This window comes from Ranitomeya variabilis, chromosome 4, assembly GCF_051348905.1.
Source record: "Ranitomeya variabilis isolate aRanVar5 chromosome 4, aRanVar5.hap1, whole genome shotgun sequence".
Classification (NCBI taxonomy): domain Eukaryota; kingdom Metazoa; phylum Chordata; class Amphibia; order Anura; family Dendrobatidae; genus Ranitomeya; species Ranitomeya variabilis.
Window position 1 is genome coordinate 535,712,958 of NC_135235.1, and position 19,997 is coordinate 535,732,954.

The following is a 19,997-nucleotide window of genomic DNA, read 5'->3' on the forward strand; positions in this document are numbered from 1 at the left end:
TGGTCGCTGGGGAGCTGTCACACAGACCGCTCTCTCCAGCGACCAACGATCAGGGGAACGACTTCGGCATCGTTGAAACTGTCTTCAACGATGCCGAAGTCCCCCTGCAGCACCCGGGTAACCAGGGTAAACATCGGGTTACTAAGCGCAGGGCCGCGCTTAGTAACCCGATGTTTACCCTGGTTACCAAAAAAACCAAACAGTACATACTCGCCTTTCGGTGTCCGTCAGGTCCCTTGCCGTCTGCTTCCTGCTCTGACTGAGCCGCCGTACAGTGAGAGCAGAGCGCAGCGGTGACGTCACTGCTGCGCTCTGCTCTCACTGTACGGCGGCACTCAGAGCAGGAAGCAGACGGCAAGGGACCTGACGGACATCAGATGGTGAGTATGTAGTGTTTGGTTTTTTTTACATTTACGATGGTAACCAGAGTAAACATCGGGTTACTAAGCGCGGCCCTGCACTTAGTAACCCGATGTTTACCCTGGTTACCAGTGAAGACATCGCTGGATCGGTGTCACACACACCGATTCAGCGATGTCAGCGGGACCTCAACGACCAAAAAACGGCCCAGGCCATTCCGACACGACCAGCGATCTCGCAGCAGGGGCCTGATCGCTGGTACGTGTCACACATAGCGAGATCGCTACTGAGGTCGCTGTTGCGTCACAAAACTTGTGACTCAGCAGCGATCTCGCTAGCGATCTCGCTATGTGAGACGGGGCCTTAATACACATGTAGTTGGAAAAAAAGAGGTAGCGGCTATTTAACAAGTGGTTGATAAGCAATGAATCTGTTTGTTTTCCTGTCTATCAATATATGAGCAGGATTACACTATATGTCAATGAGAAGTAATTATAGTTTAAGATATGTATGTAATTAACTACCAAAGCAAAATACTGAAGCTTTTTCTACAGTTATTGTTGAAGAGCACCATACTCCTTACATTTTATTAGAGTATTTGACTAGATGTGTCCACATATACTGTGTTAGGGTTGGCGGAACGCACCGAATATATTTATTAGATGGGATAGGTGCATTCGCAACCCGGTGTAACAGGCCAAAGTAACCCCGTCCCAGATTAACCCCGGGTATAATTTGGCCTAGGCCAGAGTATACCCCGGGGTATAAACTGGCCTAGGCCAAACTATACCCAGGCATAAAATGGCCTAGGCCAAACTATACCCCGGGGTGTAAAATAGCCTAGGCCAAACTATACCCCTCCAGGCCACATTATACCCCCCAGGGTTAAAGTGGCCTAGGCTACATTTAACCCTGGGTATATTTTGGCCTAGGCCAAACTATACCTAAGGATGTAAAACAGCCTAGGCCAAACTATAACAGGCCACACTATACCCTCAGGCCAGACTATAGCCTTTTACTGGTTGCTATGGGATTTTACATGGCCACTTTATCCTAGCAACGCCCTGGATACGGTTGGAAAAGGGGTTTATCTACCTTGGGGGGCACCCTCACAGCACTGCGGGGAAGCCGGGGAACCCTTTTACTGGTTGCTATGGGATTTTACATGACCAATTTATCCTAGCAACGCCTTGTATACGCTTGGAAAAGGGGTTAATCTACCTTGGGGGCACCCTCACAGCACTGCGGGGTGGGTGGGGATCCCTTTTACTGGTTGCTATGGGATTTTACATGGCCACTTTATCCTAGCAACGCCCTGGATACGGTTGGAAAAGGGGTTTATCTACCTTGGGGGCACCCTCACAGCACTGCGGGGAAGCCGGGGAACCCTTTTACTGGTTGCTATGGGATTTTACATGACCAATTTATCCTAGCAACGCCTTGTATACGCTTGGAAAAGGGGTTAATCTACCTTGGAGGACACCCTCACAGCACTGCGGGGTGGGTGGGGATCCCTTTTACTGGTTGCTATGGGATTTTACATGGCCACTTTATCCTAGCAACGCCCTGGATACGGTTGGAAAAGGGGTTTATCTACCTTGGGGGCACCCTCACAGCACTGCGGGGAAGCCGGGGAACCCTTTTACTGGTTGCTATGGGATTTTACATGGCCACTTTATCCTAGCAACGCCTTGGATACGCTTGGAAAAGGGGCTTATCTACCTTGGGGGCACTGTCGCAGCATTGCATGGAGGCTGGGGAACTCTTTTCCTGGTTGCTAAGCGATTTCAAATGATCAATCTAAGGTACTTACACCATGTAAAACCCTATAGCAAGCAGGGTGCCCCCAAGGTAGATAAACCCCTTTTCCAAGCATATACAAGGCATTGCTAGGATAAATTGGTCATGTAAAATCCCATAGCAACCAGTAAAAGGGTTCCCCACCCACCCCGCAGTGCTGTGAGGGTGCCCCCAAGGTAGATTAACCCCTTTTCCAAGCGTATACAAGGCGTTGCTAGGATAAATTGGTCATGTAAAATCCCATAGCAACCAGTAAAAGGGTTCCCCGGCTTCCCCACAGTGCTGCAAGGGTGCCCCCAAGGTAGATAAACCCCTTTTCCAAGCGTATACAAGCCGTTGCTAGGATAAAGTGGTCATGTAAAATCCCATAGCAACCACCTAAGGGGTTAACCACCTATCCTTAAGTGCTGCGAGAGTGCCCCCAAGGTAGATAAACCCCTTTTTCAAGCGTATTCAAGGCGTTGCTAGGATAGAGTGATCATGTAAAATCCCATAGCAACCAGTAAAAGGTTTCCCCACCCACCCGCAGTGCTGCAATGGTGCCCCCAAGATAGATAAACCCCTTTTCCAAGCGTATCCAAGGTGTTGCTAGGATAGAGTGATCATGCTATATCCCATAGCAACCAGTAAAGGGGTTCCCCACCCACCCCTCAGTGCTCGTCAGTGCCCCCTAGGTATACAAAGCCCTTTTCCAAGCATATCCAAGGCGCCAAGACAACGAGCTGGCACGAGCAGGGCTGAAGATTTCATGTCACATGTGACTATAGGGAGGGGGTGGGGCTTAGAAAGGGAGATCCCTGGCGTCACCAGAGGTGGAGGAGCTTGAAAAGGAGCAGTGCCCGATGGGAGGGGGAGCTGTGACCTAGAAGAATGAGCAGCTTTCCCTCAGCTTACCCTGGGGGGTATAATCTGGCCTGGAGGGGTATACTTTGGCCTAGGCTATTTTATACCCCGGGGTATAGTTTGGCCTAGGCCAAAGTATACCCGGGGTATAATCTAGCCTAGGCCACTTTAACCCCGGGTATAGTCTGGCCTGGGGGTATAATCTGGCCTGTTACACCGGGATCCACCGTGCAGGAAAGAACCTGCTGCTAAGTAAGGCGGCAAAGCAAATTAGAATAGACGAACTCTGTTACTTCACAGAGCCCGTAGTAAAGAGAACGCTGTGCCCTGTTTAGCTCACAGGGGACACAGCTACCGTGTAGAGCCGACAGTGGTCATGCAGTCCAACCAACACGCAGCTCCTCTCCGGTGGAGCCGGAATTCTATCGGCTATTAGCCAGCCCTGAATTCACACATAAACTCCTCGCCGGAGGTGCCAGCATTCTAGGGGCTTATTTCAGCCGGGTCCCTGACCACACACACGACCACACTGGCGCTGAGCTCGTACATATTTGACACTAGCGCATGGCCGTGCGGTCATGAGAACCTTATATAGCTGCAGCACCTATAGGACCTTCCAAGAAGGACCAATGGAAGGCTGCCACAGAACTTGATCAGGTACAGGACCTTGCTGGAGGACCAATGGAAGTTGCTGCAGTACCGGAGCATGTGACCCTTGATCTCCACTGAGAGATCTTACCCTGGACATGCTCAGTGTGTGCAAAGCAGGACTTAAGGTACCTTCACACGAAACGACTTTGTAACGATATCGCTAGCGATCCATGACGTTGCAGCGTCCTGGCTAGTGATATCGTTTAGTTTGACACGCAGCAGCGATCAGGATCCTGCTGTGATGTCGCTGGTCGCTGAATAAAGTTCAGAACTTTATTTGGTCGTCCGATCGCCGTGTATCGTTGTGTTTGACAGCAAAAGCAACGATACCAGCGATATTTTACACTGGTAACCAGGGTAAACATCGGGTTACTAAGCGCAGGGCCGCGCTTAGTTACCCGATGTTTACCCTGGTTACCAGCGTAAAATGTAAAAAAAACAAACAGTACATACTTACATGCGTCCCCCGGCGTCCGCTTCCCACACTGACTGAGCGCCGCAAAGTGAAAGTGAAAGCACAGCACAGCGGTGACGTCACCGCTGTGCCCTGCTACTGCCGGCGCTCACACAGTGCAGGAAGCGGACGCCGGGGGACGCATGTAAGTATGTACTGTTTGTTTTTTTTACATTTTACGCTGGTAACCAGGGTAAACATCGGGTTACTAAGCGCGGCCCTGCGCTTAGCAACCCGATGTTTACCCTGGTTACCCGGGGACCTCGGCATCGTTGGTCGCTGGAGAGCGGTCAGTGTGACAGCTCTCCAGCAACCAAACAGCGACGCTGCAGCGATCGACATCGTTGTCGCTATCGCTGCAGCGTCGCTTCGTGTGAAGGTACCTTTAGTCCCAGAAAAGCCTGCTAGCCGCAGATTAGTGCAGGGTACAATAGCAGAGCCTGGAGAGACAGCAGTAACCCTTTGCATAGTATCATATTCAGTGAGACACTGGGACCGACGTCTCCGCTGAGCAGGCTCCACTGCGGCCGATGCAGAATGGGAGACCGCAGCAGACATGGTTCAAGATTCCCCCTGTGCAGCAGCGGGAACTCGACTCCTAACATACTGTATATTATTACTGGAAAACCAATTAGACTAAGGGACAGTGACAAGGAAATAATAAGATAGTAAGATGAAGTTTCACACACACATCTCAGGGAGTTTAGTTTGGTTTCCAATCATGTGATGTCAATGTGTTTTCAAAAACTTAACTAGGATGAAACATTATTTATCTACATCTGCAAACCAATAATTTATAGTGGCTAACATTACATTGGAGATGTCATTAAATAACACTAAAAAATGTTTAAATTGACTATACATTTTCTAAAAGGCATTACCAGTGATTGGTACAAAAGAAAACTGTACAAACTTGATTTAAGTCAGACTTCCAGTCAGAAGGCTGTGTTAGCACATTGTTGCTGACATGAACATGACAGTAAAATATGTATGTAATATACAACAGTGCATACTGTACATTTTCAATAACTGTTTAAAAGTACTGTGACCAGATGGCACTGTGGTGATTACTGTGTTTACTAGAAAACGGCTTTAAAAGATGTGTGTTATTACAACATGTGGATTATTACCACTAATTAAGACTTGAGGTGGACTGGATATTAGAAGGGTGTTACCTTGTTCTACCGGTTGTCTTGGGTTTGCTCATCTTTATCAAACTTTGCATTATAAGAGTGTCTCTCTGTTTTTACATGGAACAAGATTATGGACAGTATATAGTCGTTTATATGACATTTTTAGGTCTAAAAATCTTAAATCGGAGGTGTGAGATTATAGATTTTACATATTCAGCTTTAGATCGTAGATTGGGGTTGCTAAGACCCATAAACGTAGCAGAGGGTCCTTCAGTCAGTCCAAACTCTGACTATGTGAGCTCCAAAGGTCCAGTAGAAGACCATTTGGAATTGACTTTGGAGCCAAACATTTGCTCTTAGGCTCTGTTTTTTGCAAGACATTGTAAGAGGGACCACAGTGTGTACTGGCAGGATAATGTATGGGACTGATGTAATATTCGCAAAATCCAAATCATGGCCCAATAACCACATAGAGAACGTATTTACTCACTTGCGTTTGAAGTCATCGGAGGCAAGTTTTGCATTTTCCATCTGTAGCGTTAATTTGGCGCCATTTAAATGTCCATTGATAAGCTGTGGATAAATCGAAACAAGACCGATTACATTTCCTTGAAGTTTTATTTTTAATCACCTTGCGGGTTACATTGCCATACACATTCTATTAAACCAAACCTAAATCTCTATAGGGTTCTATGGTGGTGTATGTTCAATCCCGGGGAACTACATGCGGTTGAGGTTTTAATGACATCACACAAAATCTCTACTGTGGAGGTATTATGGCCATGTAAAAGTGGTCTTTTCGAAAGCATTCAGCTGAATTACGTTATACAGGGTTGGTTAGAGAAGTAGTTTCATCACACGTAGCTGAAAGCTGCTGGATTGGAGAACATGGGGGACCTGACAGGTTCCCTTTAAGGTGCATGTACATGGCATGATTAGCAGAAATTAGCTTTCTTAAGGGTAGGTGAGATGATCTCTTGGCTTGCTTGAAAAAACCCCAAACATTCTTCTGTGTGCATGGTAAGTGCAGTTAACCTGTCTAAACAGGCTATTAAATGACTGCAAATCAGCCAACATGTAGTCTTTCAGTGGTCATTTAACACCGCGGACTGGCTCCTGTAAGCCCATGCTTAGATTGCGTTACTAACTAAACCTTATCTTTATTTACTGTACAAGCAAATGCTAGCTTTTGTTGTTTGGTTGAAGCCATTTTTTGTCAGAAAAGGTGAGTAGCGTTGTTTTATCACAGGAAATTCATAGAGGTCTGTCACCATAATCATTGCTATATCACACATATCTCCAGGTCTGAGAACTCCATAATCATCATGTAAGTATGAGCAATTTATCAGGAGCTCCCTCTAAAAACTGGACTTTTATTACTTGATGAACAGCTGTCGACATCTTGCTGCAAAGGGAAATATCATGCATGATCAGTGCCTGTCCGAATCAGGTGTCGAATGATAAAAAAGGACTGTTTAATCTGATGATTGAATGATTCCTTCTGCATGGCTTATTAGATAAGTTGCTTAGATTGACAACTGTTGATATCAACCAGTAATGGTTTAACCATGTAGATGTGGTCAGCTACACTATATAGACTTTCCACCCATATGCTACTGTCTCCATGAGAGCATGAGATAAGTTTCTACTCCCTAATATTTTTAGTCCCTCCCTTCCTATTCTGCATGGTGCACACAGCACATTTCTGCAGTTTTTGACCTTTGTTGTTGTATTGTATTATTGATTAATTGTAATAAAACGTTATTTTTATCTTTTATACATAACTATGCATTTGTGGACTTTTTCGCTCTATTTATTTGTGTTGATCTCTGTTTGGAGTGGTCCTAGTGATTGGACACCCTGTGGGTGTTCTGGGAGAGTTGAGGTTTTTCACTCTCGGTCACAGTGTACTTTAGTGCTTCATGATTGTGTAAGTAATCCCTAACATGAAGGACATGGATGAAAGTTTATGGGGTTTTTTAAAGGCACATTTAAATGGTTACGAGTCAACATATTTTTCTCAGTTAAACATTAGTCTACACTGTGTCTGTAAAGGGTTATTATTCTTTCACTAATCGGAGGAGGTCTGTCTTCGTCCTCTAAAGCAAAGTGGCCACTCCACTCCTTAGGAGTGTGTTAACTTTTCATCTTCTGAGTTGGAGATCTGGAGTTTTCTAAATCTATCATCAGGATTTCCCATTTGCAGTGATGAGATAGTATAGAACATAATTAGCCAAAATTAGGGGGCAGCCACACATTAGTATTAAATGTAGGACATCTATGTTCTCCAGATTCACATTGCAAAACCAGCATAAAAAATGGTGTCCAAAGGTTATCCTGTTGGGGAAACACCTTGTTGACGATTGTTTTGTCTGATTGAAGGGAGTCTTATCTAACACAGAGATCAGGGAGTCCTACCAGAAATCATTTACAAAAGTATCCCAGTAATTGCCTAAATCAGAAGGTCTGTAGGGTAATGAGAAGGATACACAAGTAACCTCTAATATTTCCTTCCCCTACATATATCACCTGTGTATGAGATTACTCAGAGATTAATAGAGATTTTATTTTATGCTTGTAACAACATTTTATTTTCTGTCTCTTTAAAATCCCAACCAAGTAACATAATTACATAACCCCCTATGACTCTCAGGTGTCAGCAGCATTTACTAGAAGAGTAACTTGGTGTTTTGCTAGTTTGTGTCACTGACAAGGCGTGGGCTCCATGTTTGAAGTTCCAGCAATAACTTGCGAATGTAAATGTGTTAATCCATCCATGTGTAATATTAGCAGAGAGATCAAGGGTGGGACCCATTGAGAGCTGCCATGCGAACAGCATTCACACAAAACATCTATTCAAATAAGTAGTAATTGTATAGGAAGCCTGACCTCAAAAACTGTGGTGCACAGCCCAGCCGATACCAGGATGCCCGCTTGTGCTCTTGCAACACAAATAATGGCCCATGGGTACAGTGCCCTTCCGTTCTTGAATGTAGGATTAGGGATTTAATGCTACAATGCATAATTTGGGTGAGTCCTTTAGTACCTTATAAAAGCAAATGCAGTCATTTATATTAATGGAGATATTGTGTTGTTGATCTTTCAGCATCTAATGAGTGAGAATAGATTGGCCATTCATCTAGCTTGTAATGTCTAAAGGATACTGACTATTCATCAAACCCAGGCAGGGATCCCAATTATGCACAGGATCATTTTAGGTATAAGTGTTGTCATGCTGCGCTATGTGTCTGTGTTTATACTTTACCTCTGTGTGTCTATGATTTTATGCAGAAGCTTATAGGCATTGTCCCACCTGTCCATTTGATAGGTGATAAATTACTGGTTGCTGGGCCCCACCAATCACGAGAACGAGGGCGCTGAATTCCCCTTTTCAAGGACTAGTGATCACCAATGTCTACATTATCTGTATTCAAATTATATGGGATTGATGGAGTAGCTGATCAGTTATCTATAAGAGTTTCATAGACTGTGAATGGAGCTTTAGGTGGCTCAGATTCCCTTTTTCATGGTCAATGGGGTTACCAATTCGTTTTCCCCCATCCTGTGGATAGGTGATAGGCCGTGACTGTGGAATAGTACCTTTAGGGCATTTTTCTCATGAATTACTCATGAATTTCTGGGTATCCTGCAGTGCATTTACAGGTCTTAGGCTAGTTTCACACTAGCATTCAGCAGGGCTGTGGACAAAAGCCTTCTTCCTCTGTGAAGCCCCGCCCACTACTGCGCCTCTTCCTTCAGCTCCGCCTATGTCTGCATGCATCCTGCGTACCCTATCTTTACCATTGGGTACGCAGGCCATACGGATGTATGCGGATGCCTCCACATGTGTCGTCTTGACGCTACGCTGACCTGCGTCAAACGCAACATGTTGCATTTTGTTGCGGTCGTCGCAGCTTCAAAACGACACATGCGGAGGCATCCACATACATCCGCATGGCCTGCGTACCCAATGTTAAAGATAGGGTACACAGGACGCATGCAGACGTAGGTGCGGCAGTGGGCAGAGCTTCATGGAGGAAGAAGGCTTTCATCCGCAGCCCTGCCGAATGCTGGTATGAAGCTAGCCTTAAATATAGATTCTCAGGAAATCTATATGATGCAGTACAGGTCCATTCATTTGGCAATGGTATTTGTAAGAAACCAAATAATAGTAAAAACAGAACTGTGGGCAGCTTTAAGGCTCAGTGATTAGCACTGCAGCTAAACAGCGCTGGGGCCCTGGGTTTAAATCCCACCAAGGACAACATCTTCAAGGAGTTTGTATGTTCTCCCCGTGTTTGTGTGAGTTTCCTCCGGGTACTTCGGTTTACTCCATGTTCTCAGGTTTCCTTCCACATTCCAAAGAAATAGTGATAGGGAATCTAGATTGTGAACCTCAATGGGGAAAGAGATGAGGATGTCTGTAAAGTGCTGTGGAATTAATGGTGCCATATAAGTGAGTAAATTAAATGCAGAAACTATTAAATGCATATGTGTGGTTTGAATTAAGAAGTAACAGAGTTAAGGTTATTATTGACATTATTGATAAATAATTGGTTAAGGAAAAAATTGTGTCCTGCAATTTTATATAATGACAAAGTTCTTCATAGCTCCATTCACTTGCATTTGCCATGACAAAGAAGGGGGCTGGCTTAGAAACAAAAGTAAACCTGTGCCTTCACACACCATCAATGACATGCTAAAAATACATTAGTACGTACTATACCTTGTTATTCTACTCTAGTTATGTACAGTTTTATTTTATTGGCTAACCACTTTAATGCAGATCACTGGAAGTCACAGCAGATGAGTTTTCTGTCATCCACATATTTTTGGTGAATCCTTCTAATAAAAAATAATTACAAAAAGTGGACAATCCCTTTAATTTACATCACATCAATACCGATAAAACCTGTAATAAAAAAGCTGAAGTAAAAACTAATTTGTCTAACCTGTCTCCAAACAAATCTAAATAATCCATACTGAACTTTATTGGGTCTAGACATCCATCACTTCCTCTTCCATGCTTATGAAACTTATGGCATCGATTTCTCATCAAGCAGCTGGGAGACTCCCTCCAACAATAGTAATCCCATCTTAATCTCAATATAAGGTTATGAATACTAAATATAATTTACTGGCCTAACCCAATCTATAGATGCAACACCGGTTGTGATATCTGGATGATGGAGATGCAAATCTACATATAAGGGGCTGTCCATTGAAGAGAAGTCCACAGGATGGGTAGTAACGTATAAACTGATGGGGCCCCTACCGATTGATATATTTATCTCCATTAGAATAGAGTGGCAGGGCACATTACTGCCGTTCCATCCATTCTCTATCGGGTCAGCGGGAAAAGCAGACCCCATCAGACTGCCACCATTCTGTGGAGATGTGATAACTTCACTTTACTGGACAACCCCTGAAATATTAAGAATTAACCTATTAGAGTAACCTAAAAGATTGCTGTGCTCAATGGATAACGAGAATCTGAGATATCAGGAGTAGAAGCTAATGGCTGTGAACAATTGCACCATTTTCCTTCATACTACTGTTGTGTATGAGTGGCGCCTATAGGCAATGATATATGCCATAGATATTTTCATTGACCATCAGAACTTTATCTTTTTTCTTCTTTGAGGTCAGTCCAACATGGGTCCTACCAAATAGAAAAGTAATCTCTTCTACACATGTGAGCCTGACAAGTCCATGACTTGCACTACTATTGTGTCCATTCATTCGATTGTTTACATACCTACTGTCATTCATCAAGAGATGCACCCAAAAAGCTGTCTCTTTAATCTCGTCATTTCAACGACTCCACAGGCGTCAGAAGTCAACTGAAAAAATCTCTTACTATGAAACGTAAGTTTGGCACAGTTTCCCCAGACTACACATTGTTTCAGGGAAAATAATAAAATAATTCTTACCTCAGAATCAACGTTGTCATGCCAGTGAAATTATTATAATTGCCCGATTAATAAGCTCCAGACATGTAATGACAGAAAGAATAGGCAGTAATGCTCAACCAGCCAACAATATAAGGTCAATTACCTGCACAGGTAGCAATGCCTGAAAGCTAAATTATCATTTGTGTCTTTAACTCCTGGTAACCAGGGCCACAATTTAGAAGTAAATCAGGTTGGTTATGATGGAGTCCACTATATTCCCACACTTTTGTGTATCATGGTCTAGCTCACTTTTGCCATATGGAGATCACATTTTGGATTTGCTTCCAGTCATGTGTGTACAGTTTACAAAATTATTTTTAAATATCAAATTTAGAAATTGAAGTGGATCATCATCCCTAGACCAGAGTGAAGAGCAGCTCCAAAGAGTCTCTCACTCTGGATGACTTGTCCTATTCCACATTATGTAGGCAACCTATTCATTTGCATGGACACTGTGTAATGGTTATTTCCTCTCTGGTGCAGCCGCATAGTCTACTGTGGTGCCGCTGGATCCATTTTTTATGGGTCTGCTGGAGGATGTCCAGTTCTGTGCTCAGCTTTCTCCTCTACTTCATTCAATTTGTGGCTGCTGAGCCTAATTCTCGGGATCACTGGAGTCAGGCGCCAAGTGATTAACAAGGTTCTCCCCGTGCTATGTATAGAGGATAACTTGTTATTTTGGGACTATTTTGTTTAATGCTAGGTTTTTCCACAAACTACAGCTGGAGGTTCCTGCAGAGGAGCTCTTTGTGATCAAATTATCATTAAGGGATGATTCTAAGTGAAATTTTGTAATGCCTAACTTGTATCTCTGCTAGAATGTTGCATAAGTGCACGTGTTAAACCACTGTTTCATTCATTCCCTATGGGTTTACCAAGCCTATTGCTCTGCTTTCTCCAGTAATTCTATAGAGCATTTATGGACTAGAGATTGGGCATCCGGCCACTACCCCATAATGGATTTATTGGCTCAATAGTATCTCGGGGATGAAAGTTTCCTGTTGGTGATAACAATTCTCCATTCTGCTGATCAGTGCTGGTTCCAGTGGCATGACACCCACTGATCAGCAGATTAGAACTTACCAACCCCTTTAAGAATAGCCTAGGGAACTTTTAAGAGCCAAAATCATTTTTTCCTCCTCCAATGTTTCTCCTGTAGCACCGCTGGTTTCCGTGCTTTGGATCTTCATATGACTTGACTCTGCCCTGTCTGTCATGATCTCCATGGCCAGAGAACTAGCATAAGCCTCTATAGGAACAAGCTCTTGGAAGATGTAACTATACTGACCATGAACTAAACCTACCGCATCATCTAGAAGTAGCCAGGTAGCATGTCCTACTTTTTATCCCTATATGCCCAGCGCCGGCCGGAGAACTAAATAATGCTAGCAGAGGGAAATATAAGACCTGACTCACCTCTAGAGAAATGCCCAAAAAGGAGACAGAGGCCCCCCACATATATTGGCGGTGATATGAGATGAAACAACAAACGCAGCAGGAAAATAGTTTTAGCAAATTTGAGGTCCGCTTTCTAGATAGCAGAAGACAGAAAGCATACTTTCATGGTCAGTAGAAAACCCTAACAAAACACATCCAGAAATTACTTTAGGACTCTGGCATTAACTCATAATACCAGAGTGGCAATTCCTGATCAACAAGAGCTTTCCAGACACAGTAACGAAACTGCAGCTGTGAACTGGAACCAAAATACAAAAACAAAACATGGACGAATGTCCAACTTATCTAGTAGATGTCTGGGAGCAGGAACAAGCACAGAGAGGCTTCTGATAACATTGTTGACCGGCAAGCATCTAACAGAGAAGCCAGGTTATATAGCGACACCCAGATCTAATCAGAACAGGTGAACAGGGAAGATGATGTCACAAGTTCAATTCCACCAGTAGCCACCGGGGGAGCCCAGAATCCAAATTCACAACAGTACCCCCCCCTCAAGGAGGGGGCACCGAACCCTCACCAGAACCACCAGGGCGATCAGGATGGGCCCTATGAAAGGCACGAACCAGATCAGAGGCATGAACATCAGATGCAGTGACCCAAGAATTATCCTCCTGGCCATATCCCTTCCACTTGACCAGATACTGGAGTCTCCGTCTGGAAACACGGGAGTCTAGGATTTTTTCCACAACGTACTCCAACACACCCTCAACCAACACCGGAGCAGGAGGCTCAACGGAAGGCACAACCGGTGCCTCATACCTGCGCAATAACGACCGATGAAAAACGTTATGAATAGAAAAGGATGCAGGGAGGTCCAAACGGAAGGAAACAGGGTTAAGAATCTCCAATATTTTATACGGACCGATGAACCGAGGCTTAAACTTAGGAGATGAGACCCTCATAGGGACAAAACGAGAAGACAACCACACCAAATCTCCAACACAAAGCCGAGGACCAACACGACGGTGACGGTTGGCAAAAAGCTGAGTCTTCTCCTGGGACAACTTTAAATTGTCCATCACCTGCCCCCAGATATGATGCAATCTCTCCACCACCGCATCCACTCCAGGACAATCCGAGGATTCCATCTGACCGGAGGAAAATCGAGGATGGAACCCCGAATTACAGAAAAACGGGGAAACCAAGGTGGCAGAGCTGGCCCGATTATTGAGGGCGAACTCCGCCAATGGCAAAAAAGCAACCCAATCATCCTGGTCAGCAGACACAAAACACCTCAGATATGTCTCCAGGGTCTGATTAGTCCGCTCGGTCTGGCCATTAGTCTGAGGGTGAAAAGCAGACGAAAAAGACAAATCTATGCCCATCCTAGCACAAAATGCCCGCCAAAATCTAGACACAAATTGGGTTCCTCTGTCAGAAACGATATTCTCAGGAATACCATGCAAACGAACAACATTTTGAAAAAACAGGGGCACCAACTCGGAAGAAGAAGGCAATTTGGGCAGGGGAACCAAATGAACCATCTTAGAAAAACGGTCACACACCACCCAGATGACAGACATCTTCTGAGAAACAGGCAGATCTGAAATAAAATCCATCGAGATGTGTGTCCAAGGCCTCTTAGGAATAGGCAAGGGCAACAATAATCCACTAGCCCGAGAACAACAAGGCTTGGCCCGAGCACAAACGTCACAAGACTGCACAAAGCCTCGCACATCTCGTGACAGGGAAGGCCACCAGAAGGATCTTGCCACCAAATCCCTGGTACCAAAAATTCCAGGATGACCTGCCAACGCAGAAGAATGCACCTCAGAGATGACTTTACTGGTCCAATCCTCAGGAACAAACAGCCTATCAGGCGGACAACGATCCGGTCTATCCGCCTGAAACTCCTGCAAGGCCCGCCGCAGGTCTGGAGAAACGGCTGACAAGATAACTCCCTCCTTAAGAATACCTGTGGGGTCAGAGTTGCCAGGTGAATCAGGCTCAAAACTCCTAGAAAGGGCATCCGCCTTAACATTCTTAGAACCTGGTAGGTACGATACCACAAAATTAAACCGAGAAAAAAATAATGACCAGCGCGCCTGTCTAGGATTCAGGCGCCTGGCGGTCTCAAGATAAATCAAATTTTTGTGGTCAGTCAATACCACCACCTGATGTCTGGCCCCCTCGAGCCAATGGCGCCACTCCTCAAACGCCCACTTCATGGCCAAAAGCTCCCGATTCCCAACATCATAATTCCGCTCAGCGGGCGAAAATTTACGGGAAAAGAAGGCACAAGGCCTCATCACGGCGCAGTCAGAACTTTTCTGCGACAACACTGCCCCAGCTCCACACAGACATAGCTCTCCAGTCAAGGACTGGGTTGTGAGACTGCAGCCATGGCAATCCCAGCACCAAATCCTCATGTAGATTATACAGCACTAGAAAACGAATAGTCTCCTGGTGATCCGGATTAATACACATAGTCACTTGTGTCCAGTATTGTGGTTTATTATTAGCCAATGGGGTGGAGTCAATCCCCTTCAGAGGAATAAGAGTTTCCAAAGGCTCTAAATCATACCCACAACGATTGGCAAAGGACCAATCCATAAGACTCAAAGCGGCGCCAGAGTCGATATAGGCGTCAGTAGTAATAGATGACAAAGAGCAAATCAGGGTCACAGACAAAATAAATTTAGACTGTAAAGTGCCAATGGAAACGGATTTATCAAGCTTTTTAGTACGCTTAGAGCATGCTGATATAACATGAGTAGAATCCCCACAATAGAAACACAACCCATTTTTCCGTCTAAAATTCTGCCGCTCGCTTCTGGACAGAATTCTATCACACTGCATGCTTTCTGGCGTCTTCTCAGTGGACACCGCCAGATGGTGCACTGGTTTGCGCTCCCGCAGACGCCTATCGATCTGAATGGCCATTGTCATGGACTCATTCAGACCCGCAGGCACAGGGAACCCCACCATAACATCCTTAATGGCATCAGAGAGACCCTCTCTGAAAGTAGCCGCCAAGGCACACTCATTCCACTGAGTAAGCACAGACCATTTACGGAATCTTTGGCAGTAAATTTCAGCTTCATCTTGCCCCTGCGATAGGGACATCAAAGTTTTTTCTGCCTGAAGTTCCAAATGAGGTTCCTCATACAGCAAGCCCAAGGCCAAAAAAAACGCATCCACATTGCGCAACGCAGGATCCCCTGGTGCCAATGCAAAAGCCCAGTCTTGAGGGTCGCCGCGGAGCAAGGAAATCACAATCCCAACCTGCTGTGCAGGGTCTCCAGCAGAACGAGATTTCAGGGACAAAAATAGCTTACAATTATTTCTAAAATTCTGAAAGCTAGATCTATTCCCTGAGAAGAATTCCGGCAAAGGAATTCTCGGCTCAGATACCGGAGCATGAATAATAAAATCTTGCAAATTTTGTACTTTCGTGGTGAGATTATTCAAACCTGCAGTTACACTCTGAAGATCCATTATTAACAGGTGAACACAAAGCCATTCAAAGATTATAAGGAGAGAGAAAAAAAAGAAAGACTGCAGCATAGACAGACTGGCAAGTGATCCAATTAAGAGCACAGAGAAAAAAAAAAAAAAAAAAAAAAAAAAAACTCTCAGCAGACTTCTTATTTCTCTCCTTTCTCAGCCAAGGATTTTAACCCTTTAGTGGGCCGGTCAAACTGTCATGATCTCCATGGCCAGAGAACTAGCATAAGCCTCTATAGGAACAAGCTCTTGGAAGATGTAACTATACTGACCATGAACTAAACCTACCGCATCATCTAGAAGTAGCCAGGTAGCATGTCCTACTTTTTATCCCTATATGCCCAGCGCCGGCCGGAGAACTAAATAATGCTAGCAGAGGGAAATATAAGACCTGACTCACCTCTAGAGAAATGCCCAAAAAGGAGACAGAGGCCCCCCACATATATTGGCGGTGATATGAGATGAAACAACAAACGCAGCAGGAAAATAGTTTTAGCAAATTTGAGGTCCGCTTTCTAGATAGCAGAAGACAGAAAGCATACTTTCATGGTCAGTAGAAAACCCTAACAAAACACATCCAGAAATTACTTTAGGACTCTGGCATTAACTCATAATACCAGAGTGGCAATTCCTGATCAACAAGAGCTTTCCAGACACAGTAACGAAACTGCAGCTGTGAACTGGAACCAAAATACAAAAACAAAACATGGACGAATGTCCAACTTATCTAGTAGATGTCTGGGAGCAGGAACAAGCACAGAGAGGCTTCTGATAACATTGTTGACCGGCAAGCATCTAACAGAGAAGCCAGGTTATATAGCGACACCCAGATCTAATCAGAACAGGTGAACAGGGAAGATGATGTCACAAGTTCAATTCCACCAGTAGCCACCGGGGGAGCCCAGAATCCAAATTCACAACACCTGTCCTTCAAACCACACATCCAAGCTCTTTCCACCTCCTGTCACCTCCAGCTCAAAAATATCTACAGAATCTGTCCTTTCCTCAACCGTCAATCTACTAAAATGCTTGTGCATGCCCTCATCATCTCCCGCCTTGGCTACTGCAACATCCTTTTCTGTGGCCTCCCTGCTAACACCCTTGCACCTCTCCAGTCCATCCTTAACTCTGCTGCCCGACTAATTCATCTCTCTCCTCGCTACTCCTCCGCTTCCCCCCCTCTGCAAATCTCTTCACTGGCTCCCATTCCCTCAGCGTATCCAGTTCAAATTACTAATACTGACCTACAAAGCCATCCATAACCTGTCTCCTCCATATATATCTGAACTAATCTCCCGATATCTTCCCTCACGTAATCTCCGGTCCTCCCAAGACCTCCTTCTCTCCTCCACACTTATTCGCTCCTCATCCAATCGCCTCCAAGACTTCTCCAGAATATCCCCCATCCTCTGGAAATCTCTGCCCCAAATGTCCGACTATCAACCACATCCGGATGCTTCAGATGGAACCTGAAAACCCACCTCTTCAGCCTGCACTGACCCCACTGCCTCCTCACCACTACCAAACCTACCGCCTCGCTAACACCGGAGCTCCAGCAACCCTCAACCTATTGTCTCCTTCCTCACCATCCTGTAGAATGTATGCCCCCAAGGGCAGGGTCCTCGCCCCTCTGTATCAGTCTGTAATTGTTAGTTTGCTTACTGCAAGTGATCTGTAATTTGTATGTAACCCCTCCTCATGTACAGCACCATGGAAACAATGGTGCTATATAAATAAATTATAATAATATGAGTGAGCTGACTATTTTTCTATATTTGATATCGTGGTGCAGATTCATAAATGTAGTAAGTCCATTGGAAGTTTATCAGTGTTGTATGTTGATTTTTTTGTCTCATCATCTTAAAGGGAACCTGTTACCTGATTCATGATGCCCAAATCATGGACAGCATGAATCAGAGCCTGGCTGTACAATTGCAGCCAGGTATATTTTTCCCTGAAACGTTTCCACTGCATGAATCGAGTGAGAGGTTCCCTTTGAAATGGTGATATTGAAAAGTACGATACTTGTAAAAACAAGTAACTTTGCAATTTACTTGTCCCCAAATATTCATTCTGTTCTCAAAAACAGGGAATTTTAATTTTCTTTTTTTACTTATCTTTGCGCAAATTTACTAAACAAGGAGCACATAGATTATATGTTTTTTACTACAGAGCTTGTAAGCGCTGCTTGGAAGCTGGCCAGACCGCTGGATCCAGCTCCAGTGACACTGCACTACGCCCATGATGCGGAATTGGAAAGTGCACAGTACGGACTAGTGATGGGGAGTGGAGCCCTCCTGTTCATCAACATGAGACAACCCCTGTAATCTTACGTAGTCTACTTAATATGGTGATAACATTTGCTTTTTGTTGCAACAAATGACAATGTCTTAGTAAAAACCCCAATGCGAGCTGAAATTGTGCTGCACTCTGTACTTTAGCTAAAGTGTAATCCATTAGAGACTATGAACTACAAAACCACATAACTCATAATAGAGTAATTATGACTAATCTTCTTTTTGGCCTCTTAGAAGTCTATACAAGTAGGGTAATTACAAGGCACGGTCAACCTATATATTGTATGTGGTAACACCAGGGAATGCTGAGTGCTCATCTGCATTCCATGATGAGCTAGATCATACCTTACATCTCCCATATCTAGAGCTCCATAGAATGATTCACAAAAGGTTTTTATTGTCTAATTAGGCAAGGCTAGGTATTATTTTGACAAAAATTAGCTAATCTACACAAATGTATCCGTAAATATAACCTACATAAAGAACTAGGCAAAGAATAGGCATATATAAAATCCAATTCATTTTATTAAGCACATGTACAACAAATTATGAAAAATATATTAAAAAAGCCCTCTGAAGAAGCCAGATGCGAAACGCGTGTTGGGTGCATGCTTCCATGATATGACTTGTCACTTCCATAGGGGTTTTCTGTGTGTGAAATGTTTGACTATACAGTGTTCATACAAATAATGATGCTTGGTTCATAGATTATTGAACATATAAGCTGTCATGCAGATTGCAAGGATTTTATCCACGTTTGAATATTTCCATTATACTGAAATGGCTACATTTATTGAGTTTTGTATTTAATTGGACGTACATTATTGTCCAACAGTTCTTAACCTGCACTATATAGATTGCTGTCTTCAGTTGTCATCAGCAATCATCAAGTTCTCTGTGAAGTCCATGAAGGAGTGGTCACTAGCCATATGTTTCCATTATATCTATGAGACATATTAGATTATTCATGTACATTTTTTTCTATCTAAATTCTGATGAATATGTCTCTTGAACAATAATACACTCGGCGAGATCTACCTTCTGTTTTAACATCTCCTTTTTGATTTAAGGCCTCACAGATTTCTTGAACGTCTCAGACCCAAATATTTAGGAGTTTGTGTTTCCAAATCTGAGAAATACAAACTCGTAAAGCTTGTTTGGCTGACAGCCATCGTTTACACCCCCTCCATATGCACTGTTTTGTCTATGAAAGAGCCACTGCCAAACACCTCTGGTGGTGGCTTATCGCACTGAGAACAAAGGGACTGGCAATCCAAAATCGAACATGCCGTAAATCTCTCTCGTCAACATCATCTGTCTGGTAAGGAAATATCAGTAGGGCTCGGCGGGTTTTGCCGGTTAGTCTAATGTATATAGGAGCATTAATCAAATCTAGGACAATAGTTCACATCAGCAATTTTGAAGTGGATGTGACCTCTACTCACTGGTGCCTTAGAGATACCTCCTCCAACAAAGGAAGACCCCATGATATTACAGACCACATAAAGTAGGTGGTGGCACAGTTACAGATTTTGCACTAGGGCCCACAAGCTTCAACTTACACAACTTTATCAAATAGATTCCTAATCAGTATATCCAC

At 44.0% G+C, this 19,997-nt stretch overlaps 1 protein-coding gene across 1 annotated transcript in view; it reads right to left on the minus strand.

The window, feature by feature from the left end:
• The window catches only part of LOC143765606 (keratin, type I cytoskeletal 19-like), a 46,733-nt gene that overhangs the window by 16,481 nt on the left and 10,255 nt on the right, over window positions 1-19,997 (minus strand). Inside the window, exon 2 of the mRNA XM_077252450.1 lies at window positions 5,732-5,814. Within this exon, the coding sequence (XP_077108565.1) occupies window positions 5,732-5,814 (83 nt within the window). The remainder of the gene's footprint in view (window positions 1-5,731; window positions 5,815-19,997) is intronic.